Below are 23,945 nucleotides of genomic sequence, written 5' to 3' on the forward strand. Positions count from 1 at the left end.
CAAAGGTTTATTCAAGGTATGAGCTTTTGTGTGCAAGTCTTAAAGGTGCCACTGGACTCTAAATTTGGAATAAATACTGTGAGTCTAAGGTGCCACTGGACTTGCATTATTTTGAGACTGCTTTCAGGAAGGAACCAGAGAAAATGGATATAAAATGTACTCAGTTTAAACAGCCATCAACTTCCAGCATAACTACTGCTGAATAACTGCTAGAGTTACAAGAACAATACCTGATGACTGCAGTTTCTCATATTAACAGCATGAACTCATCTTGCATTGACAGTTTAATATGTCTGTAATGTTGAAATACTTGCTGAATTGATCCAAAACAAAAGCCATATAATACCTTTCGTTAAGACTGACCAAAACAACAAGAAACATCTCACAAGCTTTTTATTTTTTATTGTTGTTGTTGTTGTTGTTAGGTTTCTATTCTATCCCAGAGGCTTAGGGTGCATTACAATAATAAAATAACAATTGCATATAAAAATACATAATATATAAGATAACAAAATTAGACATTGGCCATTCATAAATAATCAATAAATTATAAAAAAGTGATTGGTGGATAAGTTCCAGGAGGGCCAACAAAAACAATTCTCCAGAACTCTAGAACTCTTTGTCAAGTTGGGGGAGGGGAGAGAAAAAGCCATTTCAGGTCAGGCCATGATTTTAAGGCCTCTTGCCTGCACCCTGTGTAAAATGCCAGGCAGATTTCAATAGATAATGGTGTTGACTGGAGCTCCTATGACACTGCACCTTTGACCTTCTGGGAAGAAAAAGGGGCAACAGCAGCCTCCAATTGTAAAGACTAAGAACAAGGAGAAAGTACGGAAGTCACTGTGTTAAGAATAGTTGTAGATGATGTACTAGTTAAAAAGTTAATGGAAGCCAAACTGAGTAATATGGGGGACAGAGTGAGCAATTCTTGAACAATTTTTCTCTTTTTATGGGCTAAATCAGTGTTTCCAAAATAGATACTGACTGGAGGTAGCCACATTGGTCGAAAGCAAACTTGAAATGCAAAAATCCATGTAATACCTTTTATCAGGGGTCGTTTCGTAGAAAAAGAGCCAGAGGAACTCATTAGCATAACTCATTAGCATATGCCACACCCCCTGACATCACCGGAAGTATGTCATAAGGCCACACCCCCTGCCATCACCGGAAGTGTGTCATAAGGCCACACCCACCACTCAGTTAGTCTTAATCTTAAAGGTTAGTTTTAAAGGTGCTATTTGTTAGTCTTAAAGGTGCTATTTGAACTCTTGGACTATTTTGCAGAAATAGACTAACACAGCTAATTCCTCTGAATCTAAACCCACCACTTAGGCTCCACCCCTAAAATCTCCAAGGTATTGCCAACTCAGAGCTGGCGATGGCACATGTGGGGGAAAACAAGCAAATCACCCATGTCAGGTAAAAAGGATAGAAGTTCAACACAATTTTATCTATTTTCAGTAACTGGTTTGTTGAGAGAAAAGCAACAACAAGCACATCAGTGAAGACCTAGTACCAGAGTGCCAAAAAGGAAAGCTGTTTGGTAATAGATGAAGTACAAAATATGTAGCTATTCACATTCCAGTTACCAGGAGTGTTCCCTCTAAGCTGAGTTAGTGTGAGCTAGCTCACAGCTTTTAAGCCTCTGGCTCACATATTTTTCTCTTCACTCAGGAAGGAGGGCTCCAGAGGCAAACTAACTGATGCAGTAGCCAAATCACTCGCTCACAGCTTTAATGCCAGTGGCTCACAAAGTAGAAATTTTGCTCACAAGACTCCACAGCTTAGAGGGAACATTGGTAGGCAATTCCAGGGAGAAAAAACAGCTATAAACCAAGACCAGCTGCGAGGATGGCGGGAGCGCGGAGAAGCTCTGCCAAGCCCCCCGCCCCCAACGGTCCCAGCCGCCGCAGCCGGCCTTGCGGCTCCACTGCCAAGCTCCATCAGGGGCCTGGCGGTGGACCTGCAAGGCCGGCGGGAGTGCGAGGAAGCACCGCCAAGGCCCTCCCTGGTCCCAGGCAGTCAGGGGTGGGGAGAGGTGGGGAAGGAAGCAACTTACCCTCCCTCTTCTGCCTCCTCCTGGCTGAATGAGGGCCGGAAGCGAGGCGGCCGGAAGCAGGGGCGGGGCTTCATCGTGTGCCCCACCCCTCACCCGGGGGAATGGCGATCCCCCGCGATCCCCCCGAATCGACCTCTGCCTTTTATTAAGACAAGCCAAAATAACAACAAAGAACTGTGTGTTTATGCAACATCTTGTCTATGAATGCATGTTACTTTATATTTGTTGTAAGTGAAGGAGTATACGCTGTCTGCTGCCTCAGCCTTCAGAGATAGGACTTAGAGACATATAGAGAGGTCAGGACACATAGAGCAGCCTCTCCTTGCACTATCTAGAATGTAAAGGTATTACATTACACTTTGAAACTGACAAGTGGCTCCATGTAACCCTGTAATTTTGCTAGCATACACGAAGCTACTTCGTGTAGCCTAGTGAACTCTGCTGTGCGCAGAGATCCCTGGCTGTACCAAACCAGTGGATCTAGCAATATTTGGGATGTGTTTTCATTGGAAAGTGGAAAACTGAACATGCATACAGAAATACTCTTAATATACTATGCATACCAGTGTTAAGTAATAGGGAGAAACCATTATATTATGCCACTAGGTGGTATCTCTGCTTATGAAAGAATGTCTTTTATAGCTTCTATAAAGTGGGCTTGCTTTCAGATTTGAGAAGGGTTTTTTTGTTGTTCAGTAGAGAAGGGTAGCTGAACTAATGTTTATCTGAGCACAAAGGCTAGGATCACAGATACCCATATACACAAAAAATGGGTTGGATTTCAAGCTAAATCTGCCAGTCAAACAGCACTCTTTTCACCTTCCCCCATGCCTCTCCATGCTCCCTGAAATTCCACTTTCGGGGGACAGGGGGCACTCAACAGCAAATTGGGTGTCTGCAGTGGGAAGGGGAATTGACAAAAAATCACCATTCTTCCATTATCAGAAATTTACTGCAGGATCCAAACCTACGCTAAATTTCACATGAGCTCCAAGCATAACAGAATTTAAGGGGGGGGGGGAAATCCCATCAACATTATGTCCAGAGGAATAGCTGCATTATTATCCTACATCCAAAATGACAAAGCATCTTATGATGGCACCTTAAATTTATTGCAACATAAGCTTTAGTGAGTCAGAGCTTGTCTCCTGCTCTGGTACCTAATGAAGTAGGCTCTGGCTCACTTTTGCTTATGCCACAATAAATTTGTTAGTTTTTAAGGTACCACGAGATGTTGCTATTATATACTTGCTTATCTATATCCTACACTGCAGGACCGTATAACGACAGAGATCTTATTTGGGCTCTATAAGTTTTCACAGTTGAATGAACTGTTTTTCTGGGAAAGGTCAAAATTCCTCCAGTGGCCTGATTTTCATAAATGAAACCTTCACATAAATGCTTTTATGGCTCTTTTATACTAAAGCTGATTTTTTAAAAAATGTATTTTCAAAATGTACATCTTTGATGGTCATATTACACATGGCATTTTTCTAACGCGGAAAAACATACACGAAGTGCATCATCATGTGTGAAAACTGAGGATGCATCTTTTACCATGTTTGCTTAAGTTTGTTAATATGTTCTGCCATTATACACAATACCACTAAGTAAGATATTCTCCAGGGATGGCTCCTAAACAAACAGAATTGTTTTAAGAAAGATGGTGGCAGTCTTAGTTCAATACAAGTTCACTCAAAGATACATGTGATTATGTTACATGAAAGATGGTAATACAGTGCTGCAGCCTGCAATAAGAGACTGATAAGGTGAGTGGCCACACGAGATTGTCAGTTCTCACTGATCCCCCTGCAGCATTCGACACGATTGTCCATGATATCCTTCTGGATTGCTTCCTTGGGTTGGAAGCATCACTTTTCTGATGAGCCTGTACCTTTCTCAAGGGCAGGTTTTGGAAAACTGAACTAGAAGACGATTGTCCTTATTTTTAGGAACTTTTTCACAGAGATCCTCGTGCTCCAGCATCTACATGAAACCACTGGGAGAGGTTGTAAGGCAAAACAGAGTGAATTGCCATTGTACTTTAACAACACTGAGTACCTTTTTGCCTTTTCATGAAATCCAAGTGAGGTGATTGCTTCCATCAAGAAGCACACTAGACCTGTGGTGAACTGTATGAAGTTGGACAGACTTTATCCAGATGGAACAGAAGGTATGATGTTGGGTACGCCATTGACCGTCTAGTGGGCAAAAATGCTAGTCCTTGATGGGAGCACTCTTCACCTTATATGGCAGATTCATAGCATGGGAATGCTACTAGTCCCAGCATTTATCCTGAATCCCCAGCTGGCAAACCAACTGTGCCCACTGCTAGACAACAGAAACCAGGGGACTACCCCAACAAGAGTTGTTTTGTGTTGCTAAATGACTACTTTTCTGCAATCACCTTTAATTGGAACTGTGGTTCTGCACTTGATATCCAACTATACCCGTACTGAAATCTCACAATGCCTCATTCACACACAAAAATGAGATCTAAAGTATCAGAAATAAGACCCATTCAGTAGAACAGGATTGAACGTCTTCCTGTCAACTGTCAGCAGTACTGCAAGTGATCCCTTAATTACTTAGTTCCTGACTTTGTAACCCCACAATTTGTCATAGTTCATTGTCTCTCTCTCGTTTCAAAAATATTGATTTGTTTCAGTTGTAATAATTTCAGAATTCTGAATGCAGAGACTAAGCTGTTGGTGCAATGTGACAAACTCCTTACAGAATAACATGAACATTTACATATAAACAGGTTTTGTGACCTGGTCATATCCCATCATTTGTTTTCTGGTCATAAATATATGTGTGCCTCAAAACTGATTGCTATACAAATTAATATTGTGAAAGCAATCTTGTAAAATACTGTAAGATCAACCATTTTCAGTTGAAAGAACCACCCTGGATCCTCAGTACCTGCTTTTCAAGATAGAAGCCTCTGTAAAGTAGAGTCATTTTTCGGCATTTAAAGATTACTAATTATATTGTCAATAGGAAACAAATCAAAACTGATATCCTAGAGAGAGGGAAATCTATAAAAATTGAGTTTGAAATGGTCATGTTTAAATTACTGGCTACCTGAGATGGAAAACCAGTGGTTTTAAAACCTAATTGCTCAAACTGAATAGAAAATCAATCTTCCTCGATTTGAAATAATTCCCCCCTTTTGCTGAGAGAGAAAACAACTAATTTGTACTCTGCTTCCCACTCTTATAGTGCATCAGGAGTACTTAAGTAGAGCTACCTGATACAGAACAGGACATATTTAATTATTAGTATCCTGAATATTATAGTGTGCTGTATCATTACTGCTGCAATGGAGGAGATGAATAGGAAGACTGTGGCTATACTCAGATAGCACAACAACCAGATGGTTGTCCATGATGGGCACAGACACACAGGCTGTTTCTGTGTTTGTCTGCTCCTCTGGCTCCTCACCATGCCCAAAGCACAGTTTAAATCTTTCTGGTTTGGGAAGCCTTTACTCAAACTCACTTTGATGTGAAGCCCAAATGCATCTTTTGTGGAGTTCATACAGCACCTTTGGGGGGAGTCCAATTCACCCAAGCACCTGCATTTGGCTTCTCAGATCATGTTTTGGCAAGTTTGCAAAGCTAATTAATCTCTGTATTTTTATGTATCTGTCCCATAGGCAACAAATTCTATCTCTTTTTCATTCTAGCTGCTTAATAGATGCCCAGCCTTAACTATTCTGGAAAAAATGCTCCCAAAGAATTTCTTCATTTCTTTCCATGCTACCCTGGAGAGGCTAGAAATTCTGCCCACCCTGAACCAATAATTAAACATCTGGATGCTTAATTCAAATCAGTCTTCAGTAGCATGGAGAATAAAAACTTCCTCTTAGCACAGAAACTGCAAAGATTTGCTTTTCAAAAGTTCCTGCCTGCTGAAGTGGATAGGGTTAGGAAGGAGGAAAGCATGGGAATGAGTTTAAGCAAAGGAAGTTACAAATAGATGCACATGGGATTCAAAGAGAAAGATAAGGGCCAGATGGGGAATAAATGGAAAAACAAAAATTGCAAAAAGGCTGGATGAGGGTTATCCAACAGACTCTTCCAAAAACACACACACTTGCTTTTCAAGTCCCACCAGTGAAACAAAGAGTCAGAGGGTGCTTCTTAGGCAGGACAAGATAATTTCAAGTAGACCAAGAGATGTCTCTACAAGTTAGCAGCAGCCAAAGCAGTCTCTGCTCTGTAGAACGCAGACTTCCCAACCAGAGGCAGAACACCACTCTGCCAACCCTCATGAAGCAGGGGCAGAAGGTCAGTGCCTCAGATGGGACTGTCAGTTAAAGGCGAAAGATTTATGCAATCTGAAGAGAAACCAGAGTATAGATGGGACTGAAAACTAGACAGCAGAGTATCAGGAGCATGTGAAGGAGTGGACTACAGCTCTATTCTTTTTAATGAGAGATTGCATTGCTGTGGACTGCACACAAACTAGGTCAAACATGTATTATGAATCAAGCACCAACATAAGAAAGCAGTCAAGGGATGAAAAATGCTCAAGCTGAGAAGCCTCTGTCTCGCACCACTACACTCAAAATTATTTCCTAGGTCAGCTTTTGGATTATATCACTGTCCCATCCCAAAATTCAACTACCATCACATTTCTGTATAGCCAGTAACATCCCTCTTACAAATACGGCTTATCTTTCCAGAACAGGGGTTAGTTATCTTACATGAGCAGAAAAGCAGCACTGGAAGGAACATGCTCTATAATGGAGGATCATTATGTGCAAGAAGTACAGAATCCAGGTTTGCTCACTGTACTAGGTACTTTCAAGATTTCTCTTTCCAATTGTTTACTGTTGCCCCAACTATATCTTAAGACAATATTCAAAATAAGCTCCGTTTCGAACTGTAAAGCAAGCAAGACTTACCTTTCTATATTGACAGGCTTGTCAAATTTAAACAGGATGTAATCCCCAGCAATTGGTGTAACTGCCCAGAAGAAGTCCTCACCCATGTAGGCCTTTTCAAGCACATGTCCCTGATAGACCTTTAAAGTCGTTGAAACCTCTGCAGGTGGATTCATGTGAATTTTATGCAGTAATGGTTTCAAGAAGTCTTTGTCCTAATTGAACAGAAGACAAGAAATGCAGTTAAGGTGGCCATGGGTCTTTAGATTGGGGTGGTACAACATATTATCCATTTTCTGCATATTTTATTGCAAAACATTTGCAATTAAAGGCTTGAGATTAAAAGCACTTTTTAAAAATAAGATCAAGACACCTATTAGGAAATAATTTTACTCAGGCACAATTTTGTTACAATGTTTTTCCTTAAAGAATTCATACTTGAATTGCACTGCTGGAACTCTTCACAGATGTATACGTGAAGCTGCCTTATACCCTTAGTACATCTAGATTCTGGATTAATGCTGCCTGCTCTACAGGAAGCAGCTCTTCAGGATCTCAGCAGAAGACATCTGTACCATCCCTTCTGTTTGAGAATTTGTTAACAGGACATACTAGGAACTGACCATGAGACCTTCTGTTTGCAAAGAATGTGCTCTCATACTGAGCTCTCTCCTTCACTCCAGGGGCCATTCCTTAATGAAAGCAACTTAAAACACTCCAGATAGTCTTTAGCAATGAAACTGCGCGTTTCTCTTATAGGGAAGTTCAAAATGTAAAACCTAGTGTTAACATAAATGGACTAGAGGACAAAGAGAAAAAATTTAAAAATGCAAACTGTTCAGCCCCTGTACTCAACAAAAATAGCTGCAATGGTTGAAGGAAAGCATAATATTCTGGAAAGCCACAACCTATGAACTTAAACACACAAAATAAGCTAGAGCAGTGTTTACTTATGCAGACAGAACTCACTTCTTCAGATACAATATGACGAAAGAAACCACTTTACCTCATTTTTACAGAAAATTACATCAGCTACACCATCTTGGGCTCATCTACTTGCACATCATTCAATTTAATATATACCATCATGTGCCAAGAGTGCCCTTCTCCTGTCTACACTTGATAAATATGAAAATCCCTATATGAGAGAATTAATGAACACAAATCTGACATAAGAAATTGCAATAATAAAAAGTGGTTGTTTTAACTTTAATCTTTCTGGACATATTGTTGCAGATCTAAAAGTCACTGTTTTACAAGAAAAACTTCAAAAGGAATACATAACATAAAAGTGCTGAATTATAACTCATCATGAAACTAAATTCCTACTGTCCCATTTTAAGATGAGATTTGGGATTCCTCGTTCATTATAATTCCTAATAATCCAAGAGACCCTCTTTTTAATAACTTCAGTCAATTGTTCTTAACATGTATCATGTCTTAACCCTTTATGAATGCTGGTGCCACTACTATTTTTTTTTTTTTTGCAATAGACTACTACAGCTACCCCACTGGAATACTTATGCAGAGACATTTCAACCAGGGAAGACTATGACATCAGAGAAGATTAACAGAATACAGAGTTCTGTTAACCACTCTCCCATGCTTAGGAACAACTATGCAATTCACACCAACTTTGATCAATGGACCAGTTTACTGAGAACTGATGTTGTGAGGAAGGAAATATGTCATATGTCAAGTACTCACTGTGAGCTTCTGAATCTTCCCTGCTAGAGAGGAATGCAGGCCAACATGCTGGAAAAGAGAAGGCCTGAAGCGTATTCTTAGGTTTGATTTCTGCCGATCACAATGTTTCTTAAAAGAAAATAGGTGTAGGGGGATAGAATTAGTCATCCCTTGTGCTGAAGGCGCAGACACATGTATTACAACCAATGGAAACTTTCTGTGATGGAATCAAGTGCCCATATCACTTAACCATCATCATCCTGGAACTGTGCATCTTTCAGATGTTTTAGAGTGCACACTCAGCACCTAACTCCTCCTTGCATCCCTGCCCAAATATGCCTTCTAATCCCTACAGATCTAAAGAAATTATAAAATATTAGTTTTCCATTGCTTTTGCTGTACAATAATTGTTTTCTAAAAAGAAGACATTGGACAGTATTCTACCATTCTGTGCATGGAAGGTTAATTTCCCCATGTTCCTCTCAACTGCTGCAGTTCTTTCTGACCCTGGAAAGGTCATTTCCAGGGTTGTGGGACCCACACAGAGGAACAGCCATGTGGGTTAGGCTTGCTGGAACGACGAAGAACAAGGAGGTAAAATTGCTCCTCCTTCCTCCTCTGCAAGCACAGCATCCTTGAAGGGAGGAGAGAGCTACTTCGTCCCTTGGTCCTTCCTGCCCAGCATGGTGGTTCCTCTGCATGTACTCTGCAGCCCTAGGAAGAATCTTTCAGGGTGTTAACTTTCAGGGGCTTCTTTTGAATACTGTCTGAAAGTGGGACAACAGTAAACAACTGGAAAGACAGCTCTTGAAAGTATCTAGTGCAATGAGTAAGTTTGGATTCTGCTTGCCCATAATGATCCTCCATTGTAGAACATGTTTTTCCAGAACTGCAACAATGGAAAGGAATGTGGGAGAACTTCTATGCCTGCCCGCCCATGGATGCTAACCATTTTTGTTTAGATTCTACACGGGCTAGTGACCAAGGATTCAGAGCCTCTCACCAATTTCACTGTATAACACCTGATTCCATTTGGTTATATAATACCCTAATGGGAAAGAGACCTCTCTTCCCTTCCTCTTACATGTACTTTCTCACATTTACAGCATGTAACATACAGCACCCCCACCAGAAATATTGAATACAGGGCTATTTTGGGGCAGGAACGCACAGGAACGGAGTTCCGGCTGGCTCCTGAGTTGGCCACGCCCAGCAGGAACTCATTAGCACAATAGGCCACACCCAACAGAAACTCATTAGGATTGGCTACATAAGGGATGTGTGGCCTAACATGCAAAGGAGTTCCTGCTACAAAAAAAGCCCTGGGTTTTGACCAACAAACAAGGTAAACAGAATAAGAAGCAAAAGGTGGGTGTGGCTGGATGACCACACTTCTGGTAACATGGGGTGTGGCCTAATATGCTAATGATCTGTGCTGTCGGGGTGTGGCCTAATATGCTAATGATCTGTGCTGTCGGGGTGTGGCCTAATATGCTAATGAGTTTCTGCTGAGCTTTTTCTACAAAAAAGGCCCTGATTAAATACACTTAAACTTCAAATTGAACTTACTGCATCTTTCTCAGGGTTGCAAACTTTCACCCAAAGAATGTGATCCAAGAGCCAGTCAATGGGTTTTTCCTTATAAAACATAAATATGAACTCAACAATGAGAGTAATATCTGGAGACTGGAACATTTTTCCTGCAAGAATTTTAAAACAGCATCAGCAACTGCCCTGTGTTTTAAAACTGTAAAACCAGCCTATCAAGAGAAAGGACTAGTTTGACTAAAAGTCTTCTTACTTAAATTACTGAAGAAGTAGTAACCTGTAGGTTATTGTATCTGATAACGTGGAGCTGTGCACTCACATGATCTGTTGAATACTTTTTACACATTTTGCCACAAATTTGTTTCAAAAAAGGTTGGAACTAGAATCATGTGGGGCATGAGTACATAGACAGAAGGACAGGGACTGAAGATGTGGGGAATTGGGAAGAGCGTAGGAACAGTGCTATGCAGACCTTCCCCTTGCCCTTTACATATTTAACAAAACAAAACAAAACCCAGTATTTTTCCTCTCTTCAAGAATGTTGGGGAAATTATTTTTTTCAAAAATGAAGATTCTTAAACTCTGAATGCAAGGTCATATTCTAGAACTTAATGGAGCCTAATGATTACAAGGTTGAAGCCCATTTAAGCCATGCAAGTTAAGAATCTGTCATTTATTTCAGGCCTGCAGCCACAAGTATACAAATTATTCGAATTGTCAATGGCTGGATTATATCACGATAATTTTCAAACAACCTAACATGTTGAATTACAGGATGAACTACTTAGAGGATCTTTTAAAAATATTAAATGTATTGCATATTAAATGAAGCTCTAGATCATTTTTATGCTTCATCTTCAGCATAAGACTGTCAATCTAAGATTTCCAGTTCAGCCCCATTTCAAATAAAAATTCACTTACCGATAAATCCCAGCTGAGAAAACTCAAGAATCATCCAGTCTTCAGAGGACAACTGAAGCGCAAAATTTTTAATTGTGCTGAAGTAATTCTGCTTGACAACGATGTCATCCTCAAGCTAAGGAAACCAAACAACTACATTAAAAGCAAGACCAACAAAACAGAGAAGTGGTGAAATGGGAAAAAAGACAAAGCACATTTCAAGCATATTTTAAACCTATCCATCTGATTGACCTCCAGGGCAATGTACTATGATGGCATTTGGAAACCAGGCAAGGATGACAATAATTGCTTTATTTTAAAATTGTTCACCTACAGATTAAATGAATGGGTGGGAAACAATTGAATACATTGAAGGCTGCCTTGCCTTGACCCCATATACTATCTGGCACTTAAAAACATATATAACATCAGCAGGATCTCTCCTATCCTTGTGATAAAAATACTTTAGATATTTGGATCAAACAGACCCCTTTAAGTCATATTTTAAAAAATAAGGTATTGATAATAATCCCAAGTAATAAAATAAAATATTAAGGTTTATAATGCAGGGATCATGTCTACAGTCTACAATCTAAAATGTTCAACCTAAAACTGCACCATGTTGGCAGAAAGATGCAAAGAATAATTCAGCAATGTTCTTGTACCATGTCCCTCCTTGAACATGGTCTTTATTTGGTGAAAGGACACTACTTGGCTCTCTGAAGAATACTGCAGTATTGCATAAAGAATAAAATTCATTTTGGCAGGCTTTGACTGACTGTGAAAAATCCTTGCTAGATTCACCGGCCCAGTTCAGAGGTCACACACTGAAATCACTACATTATGGTTTGGCGATGAAGACCACCTCACAAGCCTGGCGTATGTTTCCCCCCCTCACAAATCCCCCCTCCCCATTCTTCTGATTAATAACAACAACATGGCCCTGGGACATCTGCATTGGGACATTAAGTAGTTTGTGAATAACCCACACTGACTCTTCTGACTTAAAACCCAAGTTAAAAATTGTACATAGGGTTGCCAAGTGGCACTTACCTTGCCGGTGGGGGACTCCCGTGCGGATCCCGGAGCGCGCGCCGCATGCACGTCACAGGGAAGTGATGTCATGATGCCGGGCACGCTGGGGGCGGGGCCACGCCCATACAAGGGAAAACCATAGAGTTTTCCCTTGTATGGCCGTGGCCCCGCCCCCAGCGTGCCTGGAGTCATGACATCACTTCCCTGTGACGTGCACGCTGGGGCGGGGTTCCCCCCGGGGCCCAATTCCTCGACGTCGGGGAACGTGCCTCTGGGGCAGGGGTTTTCCACCCCCCCCGGGGGGACTTGGCAGCCCTAATTGTACAGCTCTGTAGTTCTTTGCTTGTAAAACCCCATCAGGATCAGCTACTTAACACTGTGTAAAACTTAGCATATGCATCTCAGTCCCTCTGCCTGGCTTTATTGCAGTCCTTATGCAACAAGTGAAGCCTTATTTATAAAACCTGGCCTTGGCAATTTACAGATGTTTCTGAAGTTATAAAACATACTCTGGGTTTAGTAGCTAAAATCTGAAAGTGGATCTTGAATCCTTTTTTTTTAATTGTAAAATAATATAAATTAAAACCCAGGCAAATCAATGTTGCTTAGATTTAGCTTCCTTATTATCTAAAATAAGTTCAAAAATATGCATCAACCTCAAGTCCCAAGTGGCTTCATTTTCTGATATAATGCACACAAACACCTCAATGCATATTACCTGTTTCGATACATCCTATCTAAGTAAGAAATGGCTAATAATAGTACTAGCCCCACTTGCATGTACCTTTATATATTAGTTTTATAATTCAAATAATAATTTACCTGAATGTAGTAAACACCTTTTTTCTGTGCATACATCATAAGAAAACAATAATCCAGATTTTGCTTTGTCCGCCATCTGAAATTAAAGGTAATTTCATAACTTCTAAAGTTTAACATGCCTATATGCATTAAAGACATACAGTTACCTAGAGCAGGGGTGTCGAACTCATTTGTTATGAGGGCTGGATCTGACATAAATGAGACCTTGTTGGGCCAGGCCATGTGTCTCATAAAATGTAATGCCAGGTAGCAGAGATATAAACTTTATAAAGGACACAAACACAAAGGTTTTTTTTTTAACTTAAAATAAAAACATGCTTAAAACATTAGCACTTTTGCAATATTTTGCTTATTTAACAGTGTCTGATAACTGACACCTCTTGCTCCGAATTATTGCATCAAAATGTCTGTGCTGTTGCAATCTTGAGTATTCTGTTCAGGTGTACATCTATAAGCTGCAAACCTACAATGATGCTGCAGCAGCAGAACTGGAAGAAGAAGCAGAAGACAGCCAGTTCTACTGTGGGTTTGATAGAAGCCCGCCGGGGGCCTGATCCTCCCCCCGGGCTGCATGTTTGACACCCCTGACCTAGAGCATAAAGTGGGCACTTGAGAGAAATTTGGGGGGGAGGGGAGTTAGGCTATTCCACCTCCTTGGCTCCCACTCCTACAGGCAGGGAGCAGAAGCAGAAGCAGAAGCAGCACAGCCTCCCCAAAATCTTCCCATTAGCCAGCTGCCAGCTCCTGGGAGACCACCACCACTGCCAATGAGCTCCCCCAGTGCAGTGTCATCCACAAAACTTGTTTGAACAACCTCAAAGTTTATAGGCAGGATCAAGAGAACTGCAAATGGTGTTCTGCTCCTGGAATGTTTTTCCCCCATCTCCATCTTTCAGTGGCAGCCCCCTGTGCCCCCTCCAAAGTTGCACTCACTGAGGGACCCCTGGGAACAGTGTGAAAAGTGGCCTGAGGAGGGAATGACTGCAGAGATTATCCACAGAGCCTGCCCACTTCTGTAATCAAAAGCTGCTTCCACTTGGCTTTGGATCCAGTCCTCAAGATTCTTCTGTTTGAGGGTAGCAATTCTTGAATAGTATAATACATAATAAAGTTAGCATGCTCTTCAGCCCTACTTTGGCTTACATTCTGCTCATGAATATGATATGCAAATAAACCAGAATCTATCACATCCATTTCTGATGTGTCTTACAAAAATGACAAAGAAGCCATATGCTTGCCCCCACAATCTAAGAGAATCTACTTACCTGACTCTCTCTTTTGAGTCTCCAAATGTCTCTTTTAAGTTTGTCAGGTCAGGATAGTATGATGCAGGTGGGGCTATTACCTCCACTAACCCAGAACTTATTTCAGCAGAAAATCTATAAATCATAAAAGTTTTTAAAATAGATATTGCATATATATATTCTGCAAAACACTCCTTTCTAAGTTCCCAGTATGGTGCAATGAATTGAATGTTGGGCCTGTGCTCAAACATCCATTCAGCCATGAATTGGGCAAGTCACCATCTATCAGCCTAACTACTGATAAAGATAAATACTTAAAGCTATAAATATTGCTTAAAGACCTGAGAGGTGACTTCCTTGGCTTCAAGCCTACCCTCTCACAGCTGTTCCCTTCCCCCATCCCTTCTGTGGAGCATGCTGGTACAGAATGTAACAAAGCACAACATACCCTAAATAAAACTTAGCCCAGTGCTCTGGTGTGCTAACTGGGCTCCATGCTCCTACCCATAATCTATTATTTGCAACGGATCATCAGCTACTTGGACATTCTATATTTCAGTGTCAGCATACCAGGGTTAGGCACAGATGCCAAGCAATCCAGTTATTTCATGCCAATGTAATCTCCTTATGTCAAACTGAATCCTTTAATCCCATTTACAAATAAAAGTATTTAGTTGCCCCATTTGATTTCCTATAATATGCAACCCATACACATATCCAATTATTAATTCTACTCTCCAACAACTGTGAAAAGAAACATCAGTTCATAAACAAAGTAGTTCCATGACAATTTATCTAATGTTCACTTACTCTTTTTCTAGGCTTGCAACAACGCCATTTACGTAATCAAGATCGGTCTGAAAAAAAAGAAATGAAAACTATTTTTAAAGCAACGTTTTCAAGTGCATTACAGATTTTTTTAAATTACTTGTATAATTCTTACAGCCTCTTCTTCGTATTCAGACAACAGCATCACTTTTTGTTCAACTAAGTTATCAGAACGTTAAAAACCCCATTTGTTTGCGAAAACACAAGATACCAGAAGATTAATATTTCACCCTTAGAAGACATTCAGCACAATGCTGATTCATCAGATGGCTTTTACAGGTCACAGTTTTACCATATGCTTCAAAATAAGCACACTGCAATGTTAAGGCTGTCAAAGAAGACATCATCACGTAATATACTTATCTTGCCTTGTTTATGAATTGCATATGTCACATATTTACCCAAGAGGAAGGCAACTCTGAACACAAGATGATCACCATAAAAAGGTTGTATAAAAAAACTGGGATTTTTCGTATTCTACATACCCGTAACTTGTATACAAATTTAAGATACCACACCATTTCTTCTTGATGATGCACCTAGTAAAAACTTATCTTATGTACATACAGTATGTTTCAGTTACTATTTTACTTGGCAAAATAAAATGCTACAAGGATCAGGAAATGTATAGCTGCCTGATTTCAGGCCTTTTGTTAAGAAAAATAGCAATTTAAATACATATGTACTATTCATAAATGCAGCATGTATTTTTGATATGAAGAACTTAAGAAAAAGATCTTGGGGCCTATATGTTACAACATTTAAGGGTTTGCCCCTTGTCTTGTCAGGACAACATGCACTGGAAGTTGGGTTCTCAGGTGCATAGGAGCCCATTTCAAGTTAGGACCAATGTAAATGGGCAGAGGGGGCTTAAAGCCTTGCCCTTTTGCCCTTTTCCCCACCTGAAACAGATCCAGGGAACAGCTATTTTTTCCCATTGGGGGGAAAACTTGCATTTAGTTAATCAGTATGTACAAATTTCCCCAGTATATTTTTAAAGAAATGGGAAAACAGCAGCAAGTCCACTCGGTGGCAGCTAGCTCAGGTCTCTTGCTTAGCTTGGAAGCTCGGCACAGATCTGAACAATTGAGAATGCTGTGAAGAACGCAATTACTTCTGCCAACCAGACATATACTGCATCGAACACAGCTAAAATTCATTCCAGGAAGCTACTACGGGAAGTTTTAAGGGAGAAACTATCTTGAGACTTCACTGCATCCACTACATAAAGTATCAAGGCAAAGTTTATTTTATTCTCTCCCAAACTGCCAGGTCCAAGGCAGTGGCTATACGAAGAGTTTTTTACCAGCTGTTTTCATCTGCCATTGCCACCTGGGTCACAAGCAGTAGGCAACAGGAAATCTGCATCATTGGCACTACCACACTGCACATATCAATAGTAGCAGCAAATAACAACCAATTTAGAGGATGAATCATTTTCCCCCAGGTACATAATTTAATGGTCTATGAACCAAGAAATGGTGATCTCTCCACAACATGTGTAGATTAAACATCTAATTATTCTAGCCCAGAGATTGTAAAATGACTGACTTTTCCCTCACTGGCAAAAAATCTCCTCTATATGCTATTCAGAAGTAGATTTCATCAAATGCACACTGCCTAAAATTTGGTGCCTGCTGCTGGCTCAATGCCAAATCCTAGCTTCTATTACTAAACAAGCAATAGAGACTTACTGGAACAGCCTACCAAAGTATTTGCAGAGAAAAGCCTTCTTGATTAGCAATCAAGGTGTGTGTTTTTCCCCCAAAAGGTAAAAAGAACCAATAATACTTATTTTATTCTGTACAAATCATCTTAACAAATTAGCACATTCATAGTTTTAATTAAATTTGTTGAAGCAAGGTATTCCAAGTTTTAGTTATGAATCTATATGATTAACAAAATCTGCTCTGGGAACTGGAAGATTTTTGCAGTTCATCTGGTCATTAAATGACATTCTGTGCTGTTAAGCAACACATGGATGATTCCATTTAGGAGTTTGCATGATTATCCCACAAGTCCAAAGCCAACAATACCACACAAAACATTGCTGCTATTTCCTCATCTCACTTTGAATTTACAATGTGTACATGAAAGCAAAGGAAATGCTGCTGTCAAATGGTATACATTAGGAACTCTCCAGAAATATTTCCATGGATTTGGGACATAAGTACCATTCTATGTACATTTTCATGGGAGTAACTCCTACTGAACTAAGTGGTACTTGATTCTGATGCCAAGAATTAGACAATAAGTCACATTTAATTTATACAGACCATATTCTGTTTTGTTTGAATGTTTTTGTTTGAATGTTGTTTGAACTTCATCCAGATATAAACCAGTTCCAAAACCAGGTTCCCAATGATAGCAAAGTGATTTTGTTTGAATGGGCCTCTCGAGTATGCAAAAATGTTACCGTTCTAATTAAAAACAGCAACAAACTACAATCCCAGTACATTAACTGGTTTCACTCTTAAATACAGGTAGGATACTTTAAAAAGATTGTGCCTGTAACAGATTGACAAGCCTTTCACCAACAAATTTAAGTTCAAGTTAATTTGATTTAAATAGTACTTCAGCAATAAATGCAGACCAGATCATTTTCACTTTGGCATAGAAACACTTAAAGTCTTTGATATAAATTGGGAATAGAGTTCCAGGTCCACTCACCACCATGGCAGAGGGATTTGGGGGGCATTCTGGGGGGGGGGTTGGGACATTGTGCAATGACATCACCTGGAAATGACATCATCACGTCAGCAGCATCACACATGACACCTTGGTGGGGGGGACCACTATGGGTTTTTGGCTTCAAAACCACAGAGTTTGCCCCAAAATCAGAGTGTTGTGTGCAATGTTGCTGGCACGATGACCCCTATTTGGGGGGTGGGGTTCCCCCGCTGGCCAGCTGGCCGGTGGCAGATCGGTACATTGGACCTACCTGAAGGTTCTTTCTCTTCAATGGGGGAGAGGTCATCTAGGAACTGGTTAGGTCACACCTCTGCTCGCTCGATAGGCTATGCAAATTTCTTTTGTTGCATGGCTCCTATTGGAGTGGCCCTTGCTGACCTCTCCAGTCATGTCCAAGCCCCTTCCGTGGATCACTCTTGCTACGTGTTCGCTGCCATCCACGTACTTTCTATTAGTTTTTAGTGCTGTTCTCCTTTTTTCCGTCACCCTGGCCTTCTTGTAGCCTGTTTTTGGGTGGGATGTGGATGACTTCTCCCTCACTGAAGAGAAAGAATCTTCAGGTAGGTCCAATGTACCGTTCTCCTTCAATGGGGGGAAGTCATCCAGGAACTGGTTAGCTGTACCCAAGCTATTCCCCTGGGGTGGGTGGGTGATCATTCGCACTCCTTCGTGCACCCCTTGCATGAATGGGGATTTTTATATATATTTTCACCACTTGCTGTAAAACTCTTCTGCCAAACGCCGCCTCAGCTGATGTGGCTTGGTCCATCCTGTAGTACCGCACAAACATGGAAAATGACACCCAGGTAGCTGCTCTGCATATGTCATCTACCATGGCTCGTGTTGAAAATGCTGCTGTTGTTGCAGCCGCTCTCGTGGAATGTGCTGTTAGCTTGCCTGGTAGCTTGAGGCCTTGTGCCTCATAGGCCTTGGTAATGCACTGCCTGATGCAGTAGGCCAGGGGGGTTACATCAGGGTTTTGCAGTAGGTTGTCGGCCCAGATGGCCGTGGCCCTGGTGAAGTTGGACAGTGCTGCTGCTGAGCATATTGCTAGGGAGATGGCTTCATGCACCTTCTTTAGGGCCGCTTCGTTTTTCTTGCCCATGGCATCCTTTAGGACATTTTCCCCGTCCTCCAAAAGGACGGCCCCCGGGTGCATCGCCGCCACCAACGGCGCGTCCACCAAAGGTACCTTCAGGTCTTCCATCGTGTCCTCAGGTAACATATACAGACGTCTTGCTATCAACTGTGGAGATGCTCTCCCCCACCTGGGTTGGCCCACTCTTCCCTTATCACATCCTCAAAATAATCAGGGAAGGGTGAGAAGGTCTGCACCTTTACCGTTTTTTTGATGCCTCTCGGATCTAGTTTTGCCGACGTGGATGATCTAGGTTTTTCTGTCACCTCCATTTGGTAGTTAAGTGTGGAGATGACTTTTGTCAGCAGCCTCTGGAAATGGTCTACTTGAAATAGGCGGGACGATGTGGGTTTTATGTCCACCTCGTCCCCTGACCATTCTCCCTCCTTTTCAGTGTGGAGTACAGAAGTAATAGTGGAAGCTGTCTCCGCCTGCTCAGCGCTAATGCTGTGCAGGCGTTGCCTCCCAAGACCCTCACTAGCTACTGGCCGGTCTAATCCCCTGAGTGTGATGGCCTGCTGCTGTTCCCCTTCTGCCTCTGAGGCCCCTGATGCCTCGTATTGGGACGGGGCCCTTTGATCCCTGTGTCTCTTATTCGCAAAAGGGGACCTGGAGCCAGAAGAGGATTGGGAGCTCGAGGAATGGCGTCTCCGTTTCCTCCGAGGAGCCCTGGCGTGAGTTCTACCTCGGGCTTCCTCATATCCAGGTGCTTGGGAGGTCTGAGGGGCCCCCCTTGGTATCCCCCAAGGGCCCATGGGGTGGCTTACCAGGGTCCCCCTACAAAAGGCCACAGCCAGGAATGTCCCGATGGAAAGGCCGGGGGGACAAAGCAGCCCTGTTCTGTGCTGCCGAATCCCTGCGGTGGCAGAGGCAGCGTCTGGGCTGTTAGTAAAGATTGGGCCTGGGGGGGTTGAAATAAGGCCGGGTGCGCGCTCCCTGTCATCGCCCACAGTCCCGGTGGTCCCGAATTTCCCCAGGACATGAAGGGTACGGGCTGCACGAGCCCCGATCCGCTGGGTTGCGCGGGCTGTGCAGGCCCCATGCCACTGTGCTGTGCTGGGGCCTCTGCTGGAGGCTGGGTTGGGACTTGGCCGTGGACGGTTCCGTCTGGGGCCCCCCGGCTGGCCTGGGATCAGCCCTGGTACCAGCGCATGGGGTGGCATTGGAGCCGGAACGATCCCGTCCCGCTCGTCCCCCGCCGGGGGCCCCCCCTGGAAAGAGCTCACCCGCTGGGCTCGCCGGACCCGTGGCTTTCCCATGGCGTTTTCCCTTCTTGTTGGCTCCGCTGGCTGCTCCGCCAGCCGACTTTGGCAGTGCCATCTTCTTGGTCCGCGGTGGTAAGCTGGACCCCTTTGGCTGTGCACGCTTATGGCCGCCGCTGCTTGCTGCTTGCGCACCGCCATCTTTAGCCACATGGGGGGGTTCCGTGGGGGCCGGCTGGCTCCTTGCGATCAGCTGGTCCCGCGATGGAGGAGCTGTCGTCCCATTGCAGCGGCGCGATTTCCAGCCGCTAAACGCTCCGCTGCCCAACCCCCAAAGCCTCGGGAGCTATAGGCAGCTGCTCCTCGATGTCCACCGATGCGGCCATGTTCTCCCCTCCGGTGCTTCGGAGTATGGATGGCCGACTCTGTCTTCTTCTTCAACCTCTGGCTCCTCTGGATCTCCGATCCTCACGGAACCTGGAGGGAGGACCGTGTCCTGGGAAAGTATCCTTTCTTTTTTCTTTTTCCTAGCTATTTTCCTAACTAAGGTAGTCCTTCTGGCTTGGAGCAGAAGCTCCAAACGGCCTACCGAGTGCAGGGGCTATGCAGGAACTGGAGAGGTCAGTCAGGGCCACTCCAATAGGAGCCATGCAACAAAAGAAATTTGCATAGCCTATCGAGCGAGCAGAGGCGTGACCTAACCAATTCCTGAATGACTTCCCTCCCACTGAAGGAGAACACAGCCTCAAAAAGTGGGGGAACCCTCTCTGGGACCTGGGCAACCCTAATTGGGAACCAGAATAAGAACTATGTAGATGCCATTTTGCATTCTAATTGACTGCTCTCCAGAAATAAGCCACTTCCAGGTAGTTCTTAATCAAGCAGCTAGACACAATCATTTTACTTCTGCTACGGCCTACTATTAATTAGGTAACTGAAGAGTCATTTATTAAATATGCATGGTGTACTCTATGCTCTTTTTAAAAATGAGAGGAAAGAGAAAACATAAGTCTTTTTCATGTTTGTTAAAATACCAGTACTCTGTTGAAAGAGACCTCATCATATTGTAACATACTTTGTTCAAGCTCTCACTTGAAAAACTGCAGCATGGAATTCCAAACCAATAAAGCCTGAGCACATATAGCTATATTTGTTCATATTAATTCCTGGTTACCTTTTCCTTGGGTTGCCAGGTCTGTGTTGGAAAATACCTGGAGACTTTGGGGGTGGATCCAGGAGAGGGTGGGGTTTGGGGAGGGGAGGGGCCTCAGCATGGTACAGTGCCATAGAGTCCACCCTTCAAAGCAGCCATTTTCTCCAGGGGAGCTGATCTCTGTCAGCCGGAGATCAGTTGTAAAAGCGGGAGATCTCCAGGCCCCACCTGGAGGCTGGCAACCCTACCCTTTCCTCTTCTCCCTTTGTAAATCATATTCAGTGTTGAATTTTTGTTTGCAGGGGCCCTGGGGCAGAGGCCTGACTGTATTTTTGGTCCTGTTATGCTTAAAAGCCTTATGTATACCAATATTATTCTTGAGACAAATTCAAAACTTTGATGCATATCAACAATCGTAGTACTGGTAGGGCTCTCATATCTACTTTAAGTCAAGAAGACTGCAATGAACTCTCCCTCTAATGCCAAGATCTAGCCCCCACTGTTATGTGCCAGAACAGCAACCATATGCACCAGTACTGGTGTGTTGGAAAGAATCTTAGCACTTTAACCAAGGCAGAGATTGCCACTGGCCCCTCGTATCTCAAAAGACTGTTCTTGAGCCCCTGATGCCATAGCACATGTGTGCCGGACATGAATTGCAAAAATTGGCTTCCTTCTATATATCACAGCCAAGCTCTGCCCCCACTTCTTCTGCATAAGATCATAGCTCATGGCATCTTAAGCCTCTGCTAGTTCTGTAACACCTTCTGCACACACTGTATTTTACTAGGGGAAAATATTGGAATATCACACATATTTCAGTTCAACCTACTAGGAAGGCAATCATCCAGTTCTAACTTCCAGAAAAACAGAATTCCTTGCCCATGCAAGCAGTGCTCCCTCTAAGCTGAGTTAATGTGAGCTAGCTGACAGTTTTTTAGCCTCCATCTCACACATTTTTGTCATAGCTCAGGAAGCTCCAGAGCAGAATAATGTATGCAGTAGCCAAATCACTCGCTCACAACTTTAATGCCAGTAGGTCACAAAGTAGGATTTTTGCTCACAGGACTCCACAGCTTAGAGGGAACATTGCACAAGTATCCTTGAATCTTTGTGGAAAGTTTGTTTAATTTTCCCTATTGAGCTGGAGCCTACTAGCTGTAGGACAATGAAAGAAAAATTAATCCTGTAAATAGGTACAATGTGCCTTTTCATAAGCTGAAAACAGAATCACTGTTCCAAATACAGTATAAGCATTTGTCAAAAGGAAAAGAAGAGAGGCATAAACAAAGACAATACTCCTTAAAGGACTAATTAGGGACAGCCTGAAAATGCAAGTGGATTACCTCTCCTATGAAGACAACCATAACACAGTCTAGTTTCTCTTCCGGCGACAACTTATCAATCAGAGAGTGAAGAGTTTCAGTAAGGTAAGATTTTACTTTTCTCTTTACAGTAGGAATTCCCATCACTATAGAAACTGAAACAAACAAAAAGTATTTCACTTGTATTGCTTAAGCAGGAAAGGAAAAGGTGGGGGTTGTTATGCAACATTTAGAAATACTTTAGAACAAACAAAATATATAAACCACAAAGTAGGTTCAAAATTGCAGGTATAAATGAAAACGGGAAATATATAAATACTTTTAAAAAGTAATACAGCTTGAAAATGATATTAATGGGATATGTGCACCACAAGCTATAAGTTTCACTGCAATTTGTACAAAGAAAGTGTTTCATACTTCTGAGAAGTTTAAGTACCTTTTTTTAGTAGAGAAAAAAATTAATTTTGTTCAGAACCTGGAGTACATACATTTGGTGATAGAAAGTTTTTTCCAGCACACTTCCTATACTATTTACACAAGTCCACTGGCCAAGTATACAGCTCATACTTATCAGTAACATCACAACCCTCACATTTGTTCCCAGTCTCTCTAACTGAAAACCCCCATGTACTCAATGTCTCACTCAGACAAACAGCTTTCTCATCAGCCATTGTGGACCCATGGGAAGTCTTAGACAACTGGCAATAGGGGCTTCTGCTCCAGGCCCCACACTGGGTGGGACCCTGACCACCCATGGCCCTGCACCCCCCAGTGGGAAGAAGTGCAGGCTCCTGCTGACACCTATGTCCACCCAGTCCAGGGTTTGGACAGTTACTGTCTGCCTCTTATGGGATGATGGCCACCCTTTGCTTGACCCTAGTGGGCATCCCCCCTCCTGGACTTTTGCCCAGGACCCTCTATGAAAAACCTCAGAGTGGTGTGGGGGGGGGGATCTGTTGCCTGAATTCAACAATTCAACAGATAATTGAGTTGTTACCAATACTTTCTTTTATTTAGTTCAATTTTATATCAAGATTCCAAAAATATTAAATATGAGACTCGGATTATATGGGTATGATGTTCGGATATGGATATGCCACTATATTTCACTAAACCTGCCTCACAGGAGAAAATTTAGGATTTTAATTAACCTTTTTGCTAATTTGCCCATCAAAATATACACTGAATCAATTCCTGTTACGACAGCTTCCATGCACACACAGAGTGGGCTTCGTATAAAACCCATAATGCTTTACTATGTGATGTTCATACATGACATGCATTATCAAAGACTCATCTTGATAAAACTGTGCAAAATCCACACAATGCAAAATCACACTATCTGTGATTATTCTTTTTTTCTTTTTTTACAAAAGCACGCAAACCAGAAAAAGTTATATGATGAAAACTTCAAGCTCAG

The 23,945-nt window shown here is 42.3% G+C and overlaps 1 protein-coding gene across 1 annotated transcript in view; it reads right to left on the reverse strand.

Moving 5' to 3' along the window:
• The window catches only part of MGAT4A (mannosyl (alpha-1,3-)-glycoprotein beta-1,4-N-acetylglucosaminyltransferase, isozyme A), an 81,541-nt gene that overhangs the window by 9,215 nt on the left and 48,381 nt on the right, over positions 1-23,945 (reverse strand). Inside the window, exons 4-11 of the mRNA XM_015411195.1 lie at positions 22,547-22,680; positions 14,999-15,045; positions 14,210-14,323; positions 12,945-13,020; positions 11,109-11,223; positions 10,209-10,339; positions 8,661-8,768; positions 6,975-7,168 (exon numbers count right to left, since the gene is read on the reverse strand). Of these exons, the coding sequence (XP_015266681.1) occupies positions 6,975-7,168; positions 8,661-8,768; positions 10,209-10,339; positions 11,109-11,223; positions 12,945-13,020; positions 14,210-14,323; positions 14,999-15,045; positions 22,547-22,680 (919 nt within the window). The remainder of the gene's footprint in view (positions 1-6,974; positions 7,169-8,660; positions 8,769-10,208; positions 10,340-11,108; positions 11,224-12,944; positions 13,021-14,209; positions 14,324-14,998; positions 15,046-22,546; positions 22,681-23,945) is intronic.

This window comes from Gekko japonicus, unplaced genomic scaffold, assembly GCF_001447785.1.
Source record: "Gekko japonicus isolate JY-2015 unplaced genomic scaffold, Gekko_japonicus_V1.1 scaffold1123, whole genome shotgun sequence".
Classification (NCBI taxonomy): Eukaryota; Metazoa; Chordata; class Lepidosauria; order Squamata; family Gekkonidae; genus Gekko; species Gekko japonicus.